General features: G+C 54.7%; 1 protein-coding gene across 1 annotated transcript; it reads right to left on the minus strand.

Annotated features, from left to right (window-relative positions):
* Nucleotides 1-467: 467 nt before the first annotated feature.
* Nucleotides 468-13667, minus strand: SLC35E4 (solute carrier family 35 member E4). The gene is made up of 3 exons (XM_007975425.3): nucleotides 13265-13667; nucleotides 11521-12896; nucleotides 468-3085 (listed from the first exon to the last, which is right to left on the minus strand). The coding sequence occupies exons 2-3, from the start codon at nucleotides 12137-12139 to the stop codon at nucleotides 2652-2654; spliced, it is 1053 nt and encodes a 350-aa protein (XP_007973616.3). The 5' UTR covers nucleotides 12140-12896; nucleotides 13265-13667; the 3' UTR covers nucleotides 468-2651.
* Nucleotides 13668-15083: the final 1416 nt, after the last annotated feature.

Here is a 15083-nt window from a genome sequence, read left to right on the forward strand (position 1 = left end):
TCACACAAATGGGAGACATTTTGCAGATGGTTTCCAGAAAGGTTGGGTGAGTACCCCAAGATAGAAGCAGAGCCAGTTGGTGCCGTCACCTCCTTCCTCACTCCTGGCCCTGCTCAGCGCTCCTCATTCGAACCCTCTCCAAGGGGATCATCAGTTCCATTTTGCAGATCTGGAAGCTGAGGCCTAGGGAGGGGAGGCTCCCAGTCAGGTGGGCAGAGCAGGATTAGGTCCCAGGTGTTCTCACTCCAGCCTGGGTCCTTATCATCTTTAACAGGTGGTCTCCAGGAAAGGTAGCTGGGTGGGGAGAGTTAAGTGTTACAAGTGCCAAGGAAAGGCTCAGAGGTAAATAACAAAGCTGACACTGGCTGGCGGGTCAGGGAGCTCTGGGGGTTGGGACTCCTGTCTTAGGTTCCCTACATGGGAGCCCTGCTCTCCTGCACCCCTGCAAGCCTCCTGAGCACAGTCCCTTGTCAAGACCCTCATCAGCCCTTTGTTTTTTTTTTTTTTCAAAGAGATACGGTCTTGCTCTGTCACCCAGGCTGGAGTGCAGTAGCATGATCATAGTGCACTGCAGCCTCCAACACCTGGCCTCAAGTGACTGGATTTTTCTTTTCTTCTTCTTTTTTTCTTTTCTTTTTTTTTTTGAGACGGAGTTTCGGTCTGGTTGGTCAAGCTGGAGTGCAATGGCGCGATCTTGGCTCACTGCAACCTCCGTCTCCTGGGTTCCAGCATTTCTCTTGCCTCAGGCACATTAGCCAGCAGGCCCGGCTAATTTTTTGTATTTTCAGTACAGATGGGGTTTCAACATGTTGGCCAGGCTGGTCTCGAACCCCTGACATCAGGTGATCTGCCCACCTTGGCCTCCCAAAGTGCTGGGATTACAGATGTGAGCCATCGCGCCAGGCCTGGATTTCTCTTTTTTTTTTTTTGAGACGGAGTCTCACTGTGTCCCCCAGGCTGGAGTACAGTGGCGCGATCTCGGCTCACTGAGAGCTTCGCCTCCCGGGTTCACGCCATTCTCCTGCCTCAGCCTCCTGAGTAGCTGGGACTACAGGCGCCCACTACCGCGCCTGGCTAATTTTTTATATTTTTGGTAGAGACGGGGTTTCACTGTGGTCTCGATCTCCTGACCTTATGATCCGCCCGCCTCGGCCTCCCAAAGTGCTGGGATTACAGGCGTGAGCCACCTCGCCCGGCCTGGATTTCTCTTTTTAAAAAGAGTTGCATTGTTTGGGTTTTCTCCTCCAGGCAAGGGTTTAAGCCATGAGAAGGGAGGAGGTTGTTGTAGGAATGGGGGACTGAACAGAGGGAACAGCATGTGCAAAGGCTTCATTGAGCAGGCCTGGTATCACAGGGAACCAAAAGAAGTCAGTGAGGCTGGAAGACAGAGCCCAGGGGAAGGTAGATGAGCTGGGTGAGGCTGCAGGTGCCACGTCCTGAGGGACTTGGGGTCTGGGGTAGGAAATTCTGACTTTGTCCCAGGAGCAGTGAGGAGCATCAGAATGTACATGTTTTAGTGAGATCCCTCTGGGTGAAGGGGGCTGTGTGTAAGATGGAGTAGAGGGGCCAGGGCAGAGCAAGGGGGAGGCCACTGCCACTGTCCAGAAGATGGGCAATGGTGGCCTGGCCAGTGGAGGGATTTGAGGGAATGGCACTGGGCTCGGGGTGGGGGGCCAGACAGACCGCGATGGGTAAGGGTAAGTGAGGATGTCCTAGTTTCTGTGTGGGAAGCCTCCCACTCTCCCTATATCCCCTCTACCCCCAACAAATGGCACAGGCATACAAGCAAAAATAGTGTATTTGAGGATGGATGACCCAAAATTGGGGGGCCCAGGGGTGAGGCCACAGCAGCTGCCTGCAGTTGGCATAGACTACCCCAACTCCCTAGGGGAGCCCAGCAGCCTAGAAGCCCCCCTGCTGGGCCTCCTAGCTGCCTCCCCTCCAAGAGGAAGGATTGTGTAACCGCCAAGAATCATCATCATCGTCATCGTTAACACGTTGAAGACTTTGGGTCTTCAAAGTCTGCCCAGCAATTTTTGGCATCATAGTTGATATTAATCATAATGACTCTGACAAGCACAGGGACTGTGCCAGGCTTGGACCCACCATCCAGTGGTAAGCAGAGTCTGTGGCAGGGGTGAGGCAGGCAGGGATGGGAGGCAGGTCTCCCTGGGAGTCCCCATTCCAACCTCCAAGCCAGCCCTTCCAGAAAGCTCCCCTCCCTGCCATGGCCCCCAACAGACGTCATGCCTGTTCTCCACTTTTTTTTTTTTTTTTTTTTTTTGAGACAGGGTCTCGCTCTGTCTCCCAGGCTGGAGTGCAGTGGCGCGATCTTGGCTCACTGCAGCCTTGATCTCCAGGGCTCAAGTGATCCTCCCACCTCAGCCTCCCATGTAGCTGGGACTATAGGCGCGCGCCACCATGCCCAGCTAATTTTTGTATTTTTAGTAGAGACGAGGTTTTGCCGTGTTAGCCGGGCTGGTCTCAAACTCCTGGTCTCAGATGACCCATCCATCTCGGCTTCTGGAAGTGCTGGGATTATAGGCGTGAGCCACCATGCCCAGCCCTGTTTTCCATTCTTCCTATGGCCATGGCTGAGGGTTGGATTCAGGCCAGGGCCATCCCAGGTGGCTCCTGAGATCCCCTAGGTCTCAAAGACCCTTGCTGGGCTGGTCCCTCCGCCACAGCCCCCGACGGGCAGCCCAGGAGGCCACAAACTCGCAGTTGTGGTAAAGGAACATTCCTGAAAGAGTGAGTGCGATGCCCACGTAGCTGAGGGCACTGAGGCGGCTGCCAAACAAGAGCCGGGACAGGACGAGGTTGCCCACTACGGTGAGGTTGCCCAGGACGTGGACGGTGAGGGCAGAGGTGAGGGCCAGCAGGGAGAAGCTGGCCAGGTTATAGAGAACAGACAGGAGGCAGCTGAGCAAGATGCAGGCCCAGAGGCGAGAGTCACCAGCAGCGGGCGGTGGGGTGACACCAGCCTCCAGCACCAGGGCTGCACCTGCCAGCAGGCAGAAGCTGGGCAGCGAGGTGGCGTAGAGCAGGGTCACCGCGTCCAGCCTGTCCTCCTGCAGCAGGGCACCTGCAACAGGACAACCACCATGAGCACCCAGAGGGACACAACCCCCTCCAGCCACCCCACTAAGACCCCTATGGCCGATCTGCTAAGAAGTCTACCTGGACCCCTCAGGCAGGGCGAGTGGCTCCTGATCTGAAACGTGACAGTCAAGAGTTGGAGTCAGACCACCTGGGTTTGTGACCTGTGTTCACCCCTGACTAGCTGTGACCTGGGCTTATGAGAGGCGCTTAACCTCTGTAAGCCTGAGTTTCCTCCCCCGGAGAGTTGGGTAATAATCAAACCTAATCATGGGGTTGTTGTAAACATTTTAAAGGACAGCATACATAAAGCTCTTAAATGGGAAATGCTCAGTAAATATAAAAAACTAAACTAAAATAAATAAGTCTGTTATCAGCCACTTCAAACCGCCTCCCACAAGCTGAAACAGTGATCTGCTTGGGATATCTAAATGATCAATAAGTATGAAGACTAATGGCTGAAAAAAAATTACAAAGGCCAGGTGTGGTGGCTCATGCCTGTAATCCTAGCACTTTGGGAGGGCAGACCGCTTGAGTCCAGGAGTCTGAGACCCGCCTGGGCAACGTGATAAAACCCCATCTCTACAGTACAAAATATTAGCCGGGAGTGGTGGCACGTGCCTGTAGTCCCAGCTACTCAGGAGGCTGAGGCAGGAGGATCTTGAGCTCAGGAGGTGGAGGTTGCAATGAGCCAAGATCACACCATTGCACTCCAGCCTGGGCAACAGAGACCGACCCTGTCTCAAAAAAAAACAAAAAATCGACCAGGTGTAGTGGCTTGTGCCTGTAATCCCAGCACTTTGAGAGGCTGAGGCAGGAGGATCACCTGAGCCTTGAGGAAGGCTATAGTGAGCTATGGTGATGCTACTGCAGTCTACTTCAGTGACCAGAGCAAGACCCTGTCTCCAAAATATAAAAATAAATCTTCAGGGGCTGCCCTGGCCCTGAAGGTCCTAGGTTCTTTTTTTTTTTTTTTTTTTTTTTTTTTTCCTGAGACAGAGTCTTGCTCTGTTGCCCAGGCTGGAGTGTGGTAGCATGATCTCGGCTTGCTGCAACCTCTGCCTCTCGGCTTGCTGCAACCTCTGCCTCCCGGGTTCAAGTGATTCTCTTGCCTCAGCCTCCCAAGTAGCTGGGATCACAGGCACACACCACCACATCTGGTTAATTTTTGTATTTTTAGTAGAGATGGGGTTTCGCCATGTTGGCCAGGCTGGTCTTGAACTCCTGACCTCAGGTGATCCTCCCACCTCATCCTCCCAAAGTGCTGGGATTACAGGCGTGAGCCAGCGCACCCAGCCCAAGGTTCTTAACCCAGCTTCGAAGACTGCATCAACTGGCCCCAACCACCCGGGCCACAGCCCTTATTACTCCCACACTGCAGTTCCAGCCACCATGAAAGGGCAGGCCAGCAGAGGGTCCCAGCTCTGCCACTTACTAGCTACATGGGGGCCTTTGCATTAAAAAAGAAGAATTTATAAAAGAAAATAATAAATTGGGTCAAAAGGGTGACCCATTCATTGCTTCATTCACTTATGACCACTGGAGTGACAAGGGAACAAAAGGTCATTGTGGGATCTTGGCTCTCACTCACTGTTTATAACTGATAATCAGCATTTTTTTTTTTTTTTTCCTGCTAATACTGGGGCTTGTCAAGATGAATCCAGGACTAAGAGGAAACCTTTTCACTTTGTAAGGGAAGAGAGGATCTTGCTGCTTTGCCTATGTCTGACTGTATATCTGTGTGTACCTGCGTGTACACGTGCCACCATCAGCCAATTCAAAAAGGGGTGCCCAGGTGAAATGACATTATTATTATTATTATTATTTGAGACAGGGTCTGATTCTGTTGCCCAGGCTGGAGTGTAGTGGCACAATGTCAGTTTACTACAACCTCTGCCTTCCGAGCTCAAGCGATCCTCCTGCCTCAGCCTCCCAAGTAGCTGGGGCTACAGGCATGCACCATCACCCCTGAAAATTTTTTGTAGAGATGGGGTTTCATCATCTGGTTCACCCAGGCTGGTCTCAAACTCCTAGACTCAAGCAATCTGCTCAGCTTGGCCTCCCAAAGTGCTGGGATTACAGGTGTGAACCATCGCGCCCGGCTGAAATGACATTATTTGCATAAGGGCAAGGATGGCATGGGGCCTTCGCCAAGTTAGTGGAGAGAGATGAGTAGTCAACACAGGTCCCCTCCCAGGCCTCTGCGAGCCTCTATGCATTTTCTGATACACACTTTCCAAAAAGCCACAGAGATGCTTACTCATAGGCTATGCTTAGAATAGGAAATGTTATTTCTCTCTCAATTTCATTCTGATGTTTTAGCTTTGTTCTCTAGGCAACAAACAGTCCCTCTGGCTGAAACGTTTCTAGAAATGAACAGATAATGAGAATGCCTCCTGCTCGCAGGCTCAAAAGTTAACACTGTTATGAGCTGCCTGTGGCTTCCACATTAAACGTCCCATCACAGGAAGGCGTGTGAGTTTTCAGGTGAACTTCACCTTTGGCAAATTTCACCCTCTGCAAGGCAGTCAGGCAGGAATGTCCTAACCTTCCCACCCATCTCCTCACACCCATGGTACATCCCACCCACTCCTCCACCTCCCCTTCCTGCAGCCCAGGGAAAGGGCGGCGAGTCGCTGTCAGAGGCGGCAACTGACTTCTACCTGGGGACCCCAAAGTGTCAGCCTGTTTGTCCTGCCTCATTGCCACCTCTCCTTCTAGTGGAACATGCCCAGGTTTCTGCCACAGATAACAGCTGACCCTTCTCTAAACCCTGTCTGCTTGCTATTGGCTTGTCCCTTTTGCTCTTTCACGGGCAGTGTGACACTGTCTCTCTCTGCACGCCTCAGTCTCCTTGTGAGTAGTGTGGTTCAGGTAGCAACATCTCCCTCACATGTGACGTGCTGAACACGGGGCCTGATGCCCTGTGTGATGCCCTTGATGCCAGCTCACCCCGGCAGCTGGCATGATCCCCACACCCCGCTCCTGCTGGCTGACACTCCGTGCCCTGGGACAGCCTGTTTCCCATTCCCAGATCACCCTTTCCTCCTCCAGCAGTATGAAGAGCTGGGCATGGTATGGGCACCTAGGGAGGCCCCGACAAATGCTTGCTCTCATGGTTACATTGTTGTCATCCTCACTGCATGCCTCTTCCCCTAGGCAGCCTTCTCAGGGCTCCCTAGGAAGAAGCAACCGCTCCCCAACACCTGTGACCACCTTGACTCTAGAACTTCTCTTTTGCCATTGTGCTCTCTATATCTGAGTGCATCTCCCCCATCACACACAGCCTGAGAGCTCAGAGGACAGGGGTTGAGTCCGCCTGCTCTGTGATGTGGGGCGGGGGGGGTCCAGCTGAGAGCAAGCTCAGCAGGTTGGCGCCCCACTTCCCACCCTTTCTGTGAGTAGGAAGACGGCACTCTCCTTGTGCAGGCCCCCTGGGCCTACAACTGGCCCAGGAAGGAGGGAAGCCGCTGGCCCTGCCGGCAGCTGTCTGGGCTCTCCTCTTTCTGGATACTTTTTTTGTTTGTTTGTTTGTTTTTTTGAGATAGAGTCTCGCTCTGTCACCCAGGCTGGAGTGCAGTAGCACGATCTCGAGCTCACTGCAAGCTCCACCTCCCGGGTTCACGCCATTCTCCTGCCTCAGCCTCCCAAGTAGCTGGGACTACAGGCGCCCGCCACCACACCTGGCTAATTTTTTGTATTTTTTAGTAGAGACGGGGTTTCACCATGTTAGCCAAGATGGTCTCGATCTCCTGACCTTGTGATCCGCCTCGGCCTCCCAAAGTGCTGGGATTACAGGTGTGAGCCACCGCGCCTGACCTTTTTTTTTTTTTTTTTTTTTTTTTTTTTTTTTTTGAGATGGAGTCTCAGTCTGTCACGCAGGCTAGGTGCAGTGGTGTGATATCTCGGCTCACTGCAACCTCCACCTCCCCGGTTCAAGAGATTCTCCTACCTCAGCCTCCGAGTAGCTGGGATTACAGGCATGCACCAGCATGCCCAGCTAATTTTGTTGTATTTTTAGTAGAGACAGGGTTTCACCATGCTGGCCAGGCTGGTCTCAAACTCCTGACCTCAAGTCATCTGCCTGCCTTGGCCTCCCAAAGTGCTGGGATTACAGGCGTGAGCCAGCATGCCCAGCCTTCTTTCTGGATACTTGCCCTCTGCTCCCACAAACTCTGCTCTCAGGAATGGAGCTGGCATCAGCCACATACACTTGAGTCTGAATCTGGCCCTGGTGCCTCTCCAGGAGCCTCTTGCTGTAGAAACCTCCTTTTGTTCAAAACCTATCTCAGGCCGGGTGTGGTGGCTCATGCCCGTAATCCCAGCACTTTAGGCCGAGGTGGGTAAATCACTTGAGTCTAGGAGTTGGAGATCAGCCTGGGCAACATGATGAAACCCTATTTATACAAAAAATACAAAAATTAGCTTGGCATGGAGGTGCACCTATAGTCTCAGCTACTTGGGAGGCTGAGGTGGGAGGATTGCCGGAGGCTGGGAAATTGAGGCTGCAGTGAGCCACTGTCCTCCAGCCTAGATGACAGAGAAAGACCCTCTCATAAACAAACAAATGAGCAAAAAAAAAAAACTATCTCAGGCCCTGGCTCAAGTCTGTTCCTCCCCATCTCTGCAGGGCTCCCATCTCTGTTAGTGGGGCCTCCAGCCCCCTAAACTCCCTCCTGAACCATGCAGCCCAACCATTCTCTGAGATCGGCTCGCCTGTCAGAGCCATCAATAAATCTATCCATCTGGGCATGTTGGCTCACACCTGTAATTCCAGCACTTTGGGAGGCCCGGAGGGAAGATCATTTGAGGCTAAGGGTTTGAGACCGCCTGGGCAACATAGTGAGCCCCTGTTTCTACAAAAAAAAAAAAAAAAAAAAAAAAAATTAGCCAGGCATGGTGGCATAAGCCTATAGTCTTAGCTACTCAGGAGGCTGAGGCACAAGAATTGCTTGAACCCAGGAGGCAGAGGTTGCAGTGAGCCGAGATTGTGCTGCTGCATTCCAGCCTGGGCGACAGAGATTGTCTCAAAAAAATAATAATAAAATAAAATTTTAAAATTATAATTTACAAAGTATGTACCCTCTGTCAGGCCCCGGGGCTAGGTTCCAGGAACACAGAGTTGCCCAAATCTGTCTGGCAGACAGCAGACATGTAACCAGGTGGCAATCGTACATGGCATTTGGAGCCATGATGGGGTGAGCAGAGGGTGCTTCAGGAGTCTAGAGCAAGGACCCAACCTCCCCAGGGGTCAGGGAGTTAAGACTGGGGAGGGAGGTAAGGAAGGAACTGGCAGGAGTCAAGATGCAGCCCGAGGCCAGGCACATGCCACTCCATGCCCAAGTGCCTGAGGCCTGGCCAGCCATAACCCCTCCTGAAGGTTGGGGCTGCCTGGGTCCCAGTGTGAGGAGCACTGACTGTTTCTCAGCAGGGGCAGCACAGGCCTTGAGGTTAGGACCTTCACAGCACTGTGTCCTGCACGGGGGCGCCCATAGGTCAGGTTTCCCAGTGCAGACTCAAGCCCAGAGCTCATGCCTGTGTTCAGCCTCCAGCTATCATGTAACCTGAGGGCAAAAAATAGAACTGGGTTTTGGCCCTGCCTCAGGGCCAGGGAGGATAGAGACAGGGCCTCTGTGTCCCAGCTCTGAATATGCCAGGGCAGGGCTGAACTCTGACTTCAATCTTCCCTGGCTGCGGGCTGCCATCAACCCCAGCCCAGCATTCTTGGAGTGCCCACTTCCTTCTCCCAGGCCTGGGTCACAGGATCTCAGGGCAGGAAGGGAGAGCAAGAGGCCCCTTGGACTCCATCAACTCCAACTCTCCTCCACTGACAGATGAGGAAAGTGAGGCCCAGATAAAATCCTGATCTGTCCAAGGTTGCCCAGCAAATATGAGCAAAGGTATGGTTGGAACCCAGACCTCCCCACCCTGAGTGAGCACCCTGGCCTCCCCTATGTCTCCTTGAGTTGAGGCAGAGAAAGGGTAGAGGCTGCGACTCAGATGCTCCTCAGTAGGAAAGGCGGGAAGCCAGCCCTGAGGCAGAATGATCTAGCGGGTCTGGGCCTGGAACCTCTACCCTAAACTGCCCAGAGCCCTGCTGCAGTCACATAGACCATGCTTCACGTCATTAGGGACCCTGTGACCTCTGTGCAAATCATGAACTTCTTTCTTTCTTTGTTCTTTGTTCTTTTCTTTTTTTTGAGACGGAGTCCCCCTCTGTCCCTAGGCTGGAGTGCAGTGGCGTGATCTCGGCTCACTGCAACCTCTGCCTCCTGGGTTCAAGTGATTCTCCTGCCTCAGCTTCCCAAGTAGCAGGGATTACAGGCACGCACTGCCACGCCCAGCTAATTTTTGTATTTTTAGTAGAGACAGGGTTTCACCACATTGGCCAGGATGGTCTTGATCTCCTGACTTCATGATCTTTCCACCTCGGCCTCCCAAAGTGCTGGGATTACAGGTGTGCGCCACTGCGCTGGGCCGAACTTCTTTCTTTTTTTTGAGACAGAGTCTCGTTCTGTCACCCAGGCTGGAGTGCAGTGGCATGATCTTGGCTCACTGCAACCTCCTTCTCCTGAGTTCAAGCAATTCTTATGCCTCAGCCTCCCCAGTAGTTGGGATTACAGGTGCACGCCACCAGGCCCAGCTGTTTTTTTTTTTTTTTTTTTTTTTTGAGACAGAGTTTCGCTCTTGTTACCCAGGCTGGAGTGCAATAGCGTGATCTCGGCTCACTGCAACCTCTGCCTCCTGGGTTCAAGTGATTCTCTCGCCTCAGCCTCCTGAGTAGCTGGGATTACAGGCACCCACAATCACGCTCAGCTAATTTTTGTATTTTCAGTAGAGACTGGGTTTCCCCATGTTGGCCAGGCTGGTCTCAAACTCCTGACCTCAGGTGGTCCACCAGCCTTGGCCTCCCGAAGTGCTGGGATTACAGCTGTGAGCCACCGCGCCCAGCCCAGTTTTTTTTTTTTTTGTTTTTTTTTTTTTTGAGATGGAGTCTCACTCGTCATCTAGGCTGGAATGCAGTAGGGCGATCTTGGCTCCCTGCAACCTCTGCCGCCCGGGTTCAAGCTATTCTCCTGCCTCAGCCTCCCAAGTAGCTGGGATTACAGGCGCCTGCCATGGCACCCGGTTAATTTTTTTGTATTTTTAGTAGAGATGGGGTTTCACCATCTTGGTCAGGCTCTTCTTGAACTCCTGACCTCATCCACCCATCTCAGCCTCCCAAAGTGCTGGAATTACAGGCGTGAGCCACCGCACCTGGCCCCAATTTTTGTATTTTTAATAAATACAGGGTTTCACCATGTTGGCCAGGCTGGTCTTGAGCTCCTGGCCTCAAGAGTCCTCCCGCCTCAGCCTCCCAAAGTGCTGGGATTACAGGCATGAGACACCATGCCGGGCCTGTCAAATCATGAACTTCTCTGGGTCTTAGTCCCATCATCTGTAAAATGGGGATAATGTTGGTGGTTGCCATGACAACTCAAGGTCAACACCCAGCACCAAGCCTGTCACACTGTAGCTCCCGGTAAACATCAACCCTCTCCAGACTTAGGCCTGAACCCTGACCTTCCAAATCCCAACTCAAGGCTTTACCTCCTTTTCGCTCCCTGGCCCATGCTTTCTGGCTTTCCTCTGGGTCTAAAGCCTTAGGCCACATCTCTTGGAAGGATGGAGTCCTCCTATCTGGGTTCAGATCTTGCCTCTGTTGCTCACTGGCCACATGGCCCAGAGCAAGCCTCTTCATCTATCAAATGGGAACAAAACAGTGAGATAAAGGGCTAGTCAAAGCATAGATCACTGGCTATCACTAAATACCCATTTGTAATTCCAGAACTTCAGGAGGCTGAGGTAGGAGGATCACTGAGGCCAGGAGTTCAAGACCCACCTGGGCAACATAGCAAGACCCTGTGTCTATACAAAAAAAAAAAAAAAAGCTGGCCTGGTGCAGTGACTCACACACTAATCCTAGCACCTTGGGAGGTCAGGAGTTCAAGACCACCCTGGCCAACATGGTAAAATGCCTTCTCTAATAAAAATACAAAAATTATCTTAGCATGGTGGTGGACACCTGTAGTCCCACTTACTTGGGAGGCAGAGGCAGAAGAATCGCTTGAACTCGGGATGCAGAGGCTGTAGTGAGCTGAGATCTTACCACTGCACTCTAGCCTGGGCGACAGAGCCAGACCCTGTCTAAATAAGTAAATAAACAAATAAACACGAGTTGGGCCTCCAGAGCCTGAGTTTGGGGCCTGGAACTCACTGAGCTATTGGCCCTCTCTGAGCCTCAGTTCTGCTTCCTCTACAGCCATGAACCTCAGTTTCCTTATCTGTAAAATGGGACAACAGCCATACCCCTCACAGGGCCATCCAGGCCACACACCCACCCGGATCCCCACCTTCTCAGTTGACCACCCAGGCACTTACTTTGCTGAACCGACTTGAGTCCGCGGAGGCAGGTGGCTGCCAGCAGGAAGCCACAGCCAGTGGGGGGTGTCCGGAACTCTCCAGCCAGGCTGCAGGCGGCCCCCAGGCAGAGCGGACCCATGGCCACCAACTGCAGCGGGTGGTGGCGGCGGCCCAGCAGCAGTGCTGACAGGGCCAGGGTGAACAGAGGCGTCGTGGTAGTGACTAGTTGTGCCAGGTCCAAGGGCACAGCCCTTAGGCCCACGTTGCCGCAGGCCATGGAAGTGCCGAAGGTGAGGCTGAGCAGTAGGACTCGGCAGCGAGTGCCGCCTGGCATGGGGCGCCGTGCCCCCCGGTGGCATGCCAGGGCTGCCACCAGCATGTGCAGCGCGGACAGCAGCAGGGGCCGCCCAAAGCCGTGCACTGTGAAGATCCACTTGTTGAGGCTTGACATGCTGGCTCCGGCCAGCAGCCACACCAGTGCTGCAATGGCCACCCGGGCCCGGCCAGGCTGCCGGAGGGCCTGAGGGCTGCCAGGGGGCCACTCGGGGGGCCCAGCCGCCCGAGCACCACCAGCTGCTGCTGCTACTTCGGTTGAGGTCATCCTGCCATCATGGTGCTCCGGTGGGCAGCGGCACATCCGCACCAGTGGGGCTAGGGCAGGAGGTAGGCTCCCCAATGACCACCTCTGGGCCACCAGAGATCTCCGCTTGGGGCCAGGCTAGATCCTGGTTCCTCCGACCCCGTGTCCCGTTTCAGACAGGTGAGAACACTGCTTACTTGTGCCAGGCCTGTGCCAGCGATGTCTAGGAGCTAAGCTGTGTTTCCAACTCAGACAGGGTAGAACCAAGGTCGCGGCTGCTAGGATGCCAGGGTCTCCGATGCTCAAGCATGGGCTCCAGGCACCTCTGCCCCGTGCCAGGTGGTCTCCACTCGCCTCTTCGCCTAGTGCCCACGCTATGCTTTTAGATGAAATCTTCGTTCCTTTTTTCTCTTCGGTCCCCAGGTCATTAGGGTGCGCGCAGAGACCCTGGGAACTCCTGGCCGTGACCAGGTCTGGCAGGGGGGCGATCCGGGCTCCGCGCCTGATGGTGCCCGGCCTGGGGGGTCGCGGGCTCGCTGTCTCCCACACTGCCCGGGCAGTGAGCTGACACCACCGCCCGTGCTCCGGCCGGTGCCTGGCGGCGAGCTAGGCGCGGTTCCAGCAGGGCCTGCGCTCCAACTCCTGCTCTCGGAGGCTTTGACTGCGGCTCTGGCTGCGGCTGTGACTCCGGCTGTGGCTCCTGCTGCGACTCACGCCCGGCTCCAGCTCAGGCCCGGCACGGCGGGCGCGGTGGTGCGCTCTTGGCTCCGCCTCTGCCTCTGCCTCCTCCGCCGCCGCCGCCGCCGCCCGCTCCCTACACGGAAAATTGGGCTGAGCACCCCCGCCAGGCCCCGCTCCCGGAGCCGGGAGGGAGGTCTCGCCCCGCCCCAACACCTCCCGCTCACAGCCCCTCCCCCATCGGCCTGGCATTTCCCCCATCAGCCCTCCTCTGCCCCGGGCCTGTGCATCTGCCCAGTAGAGCCCCACCCCAAGCTGGTGTGGTCAGCCTCTCTTCGCCAGCAGGTCTCTTCCCACCCAGCGCCAAGGCGAGCCCCCCATGGAGATCAACGCGCATTGCTGGAGACACTGGGGTATCCCGCACAGCCGCCCAGGCTATCTTCAAGAAGCAGGGTAGTGAGGAGGGGCCCACAGGCTCCATCCCAGGACTAGTCTCGCGCCCACCTGATCTCTGGCCACAATTATCGTAGAACCTCAGCATCCAGCAGAGCTGGATTACGGAGTCCCTTAAGGCACCTCCACCGCCCCTCCGTAGCCCCAGCATCCTCCTCAGCCTCCCAGTCCAGGGCGGCGCCACCTGGGGACCCTCAGAGGGAAGCTGAATCACCAGGCAGGGCTACCCGCAGCTGCGGAAGTAGGTACCGCCGGCCGGCATCCTTCCCCGGCCAGCAGCCTCTGTCCCGTCCCCTGAGCACTCGGAGCTGACTCATAGCAGAACTTCCTGGGGTCCACCCTGTGCCCCAGCCCCGGCAAGACAGAGCCCTGGTCTGGAAGGCAGAGCAGTTGCCACTGAGCCCTTGCCCCTGTCTCGGTTTTCCCACGGGAACGACAGACGCTCTCTGAGCTCAGGACTGGGTAAATGGCGTGCCCTAAGGCAGAACAGGTCCATCCAGATTCCAGGCCAGGCCTGGCCCTGGCCCCTCTGAGCTCTGAAGTCCAGGGGCCCGAGGACCAAGGCCCAGCCATGTGCCCAGTACCAGATATGAGCCTCTTTCCTGTTGTCGGGCTTCCTTCCCTAGGCTTCTGCCCAAGGGGACCCAGCTCACCCCTTGCCTGTTGTCTAACCAGCAAATCCTTGATTACAGCAACCTGTCTAGAGACACAAGCTCTCAAAGGGGGACCGCTGAGCCCAGCCCGCTGCGCCCTCTGGTGGCCAAGCGCGGAATATGGTCCTCAATCCCCATCCCAATCACGGGACGCGGGTTTAAAACCTCCAGCCTCACAGGAGGCCTGCTGAATCACACGCTCTCTGTCACGGGTGGGCCCGGGAATTTACATGGTCACATTTGCCTCTGTAAGTCCGACGCCTGCTGGAGCCTGCAAATCTCTGCTGAATAGCCTAAGCTACAGGGCAGGGGGTGCAGATAGGGAAATTTCCAGGACTAAAAAATGGGGGCATTTAGAGTTTCTCCAGAAAGGGTTGTGGGAAGGAAACTTAAGCCAGCCAAAGCGGGCGGCCTCTCTCCACACCCCCTTGCCATTTCCTGAGGAGGAGAAATCTGGGACCCCTAAGGGTTATAATTATCTTTGAGATTTTGTCAGATTTGTTTGTTTGTTTTCCAAGACCAACACCGAGTTTCGCTCTTGTTGCCCAGGCTGGGGTACAATGGCGCGATCTCGGCTCACTGCAACCTCCGCCTCCCGGGTTCAGGTGATTCTCCTACCTCAGTCTCCCTAGTAGCTGGGATTACAGGTGTGCACCACCACACCCAGCTAATTTTTGTATTTTTAGTAGAGACAGGGTTTCACCATGTTGGTCAGGCTGGTCTCAAACTCCTTACATCAGGTGATTCACCTGCCCTGGCCTCCCAAAGTGGTGGGATTACAGGGGCAAACCACCACGCCCGGCCTGGATTTTGTCAGTTTTCTAGTAAGTTTCCATTAATAAAAAACAACAGGCTGGGTACAGTGGCTCATGCCTATAGTCCCAGCACGTTGAGAGGCTGAGGCATCAGGATCACTTGAGCTCAGGAGTTGGAGACCAGCCTTGGGCAACATCAGGAGTTGGAGACCAGCCTTGGGCAACACGGCAAAGCCTTGTGTTTACAGAAAATACAAAAATGAGCCCAGAGGCTGGCCGAAGTGGCTCACGCCTATAATCCCAGCACTTTCGGAGGCTGAGGCTGGCAGATCACTTAAGGTCAGGAGTTGGAGACAGCCTGACCAACATGGTGAAACCCTGTCTCTACTAAAAATACAAAAATTAGCCAGGTGTGGTGGCGGGTGCCTGTAGTCCCAGCTACTCAGGTGACTGAGGCAGGGG

Source organism: Chlorocebus sabaeus, chromosome 19, assembly GCF_047675955.1.
Source record: "Chlorocebus sabaeus isolate Y175 chromosome 19, mChlSab1.0.hap1, whole genome shotgun sequence".
Taxonomy (NCBI): domain Eukaryota; kingdom Metazoa; phylum Chordata; class Mammalia; order Primates; family Cercopithecidae; genus Chlorocebus; species Chlorocebus sabaeus.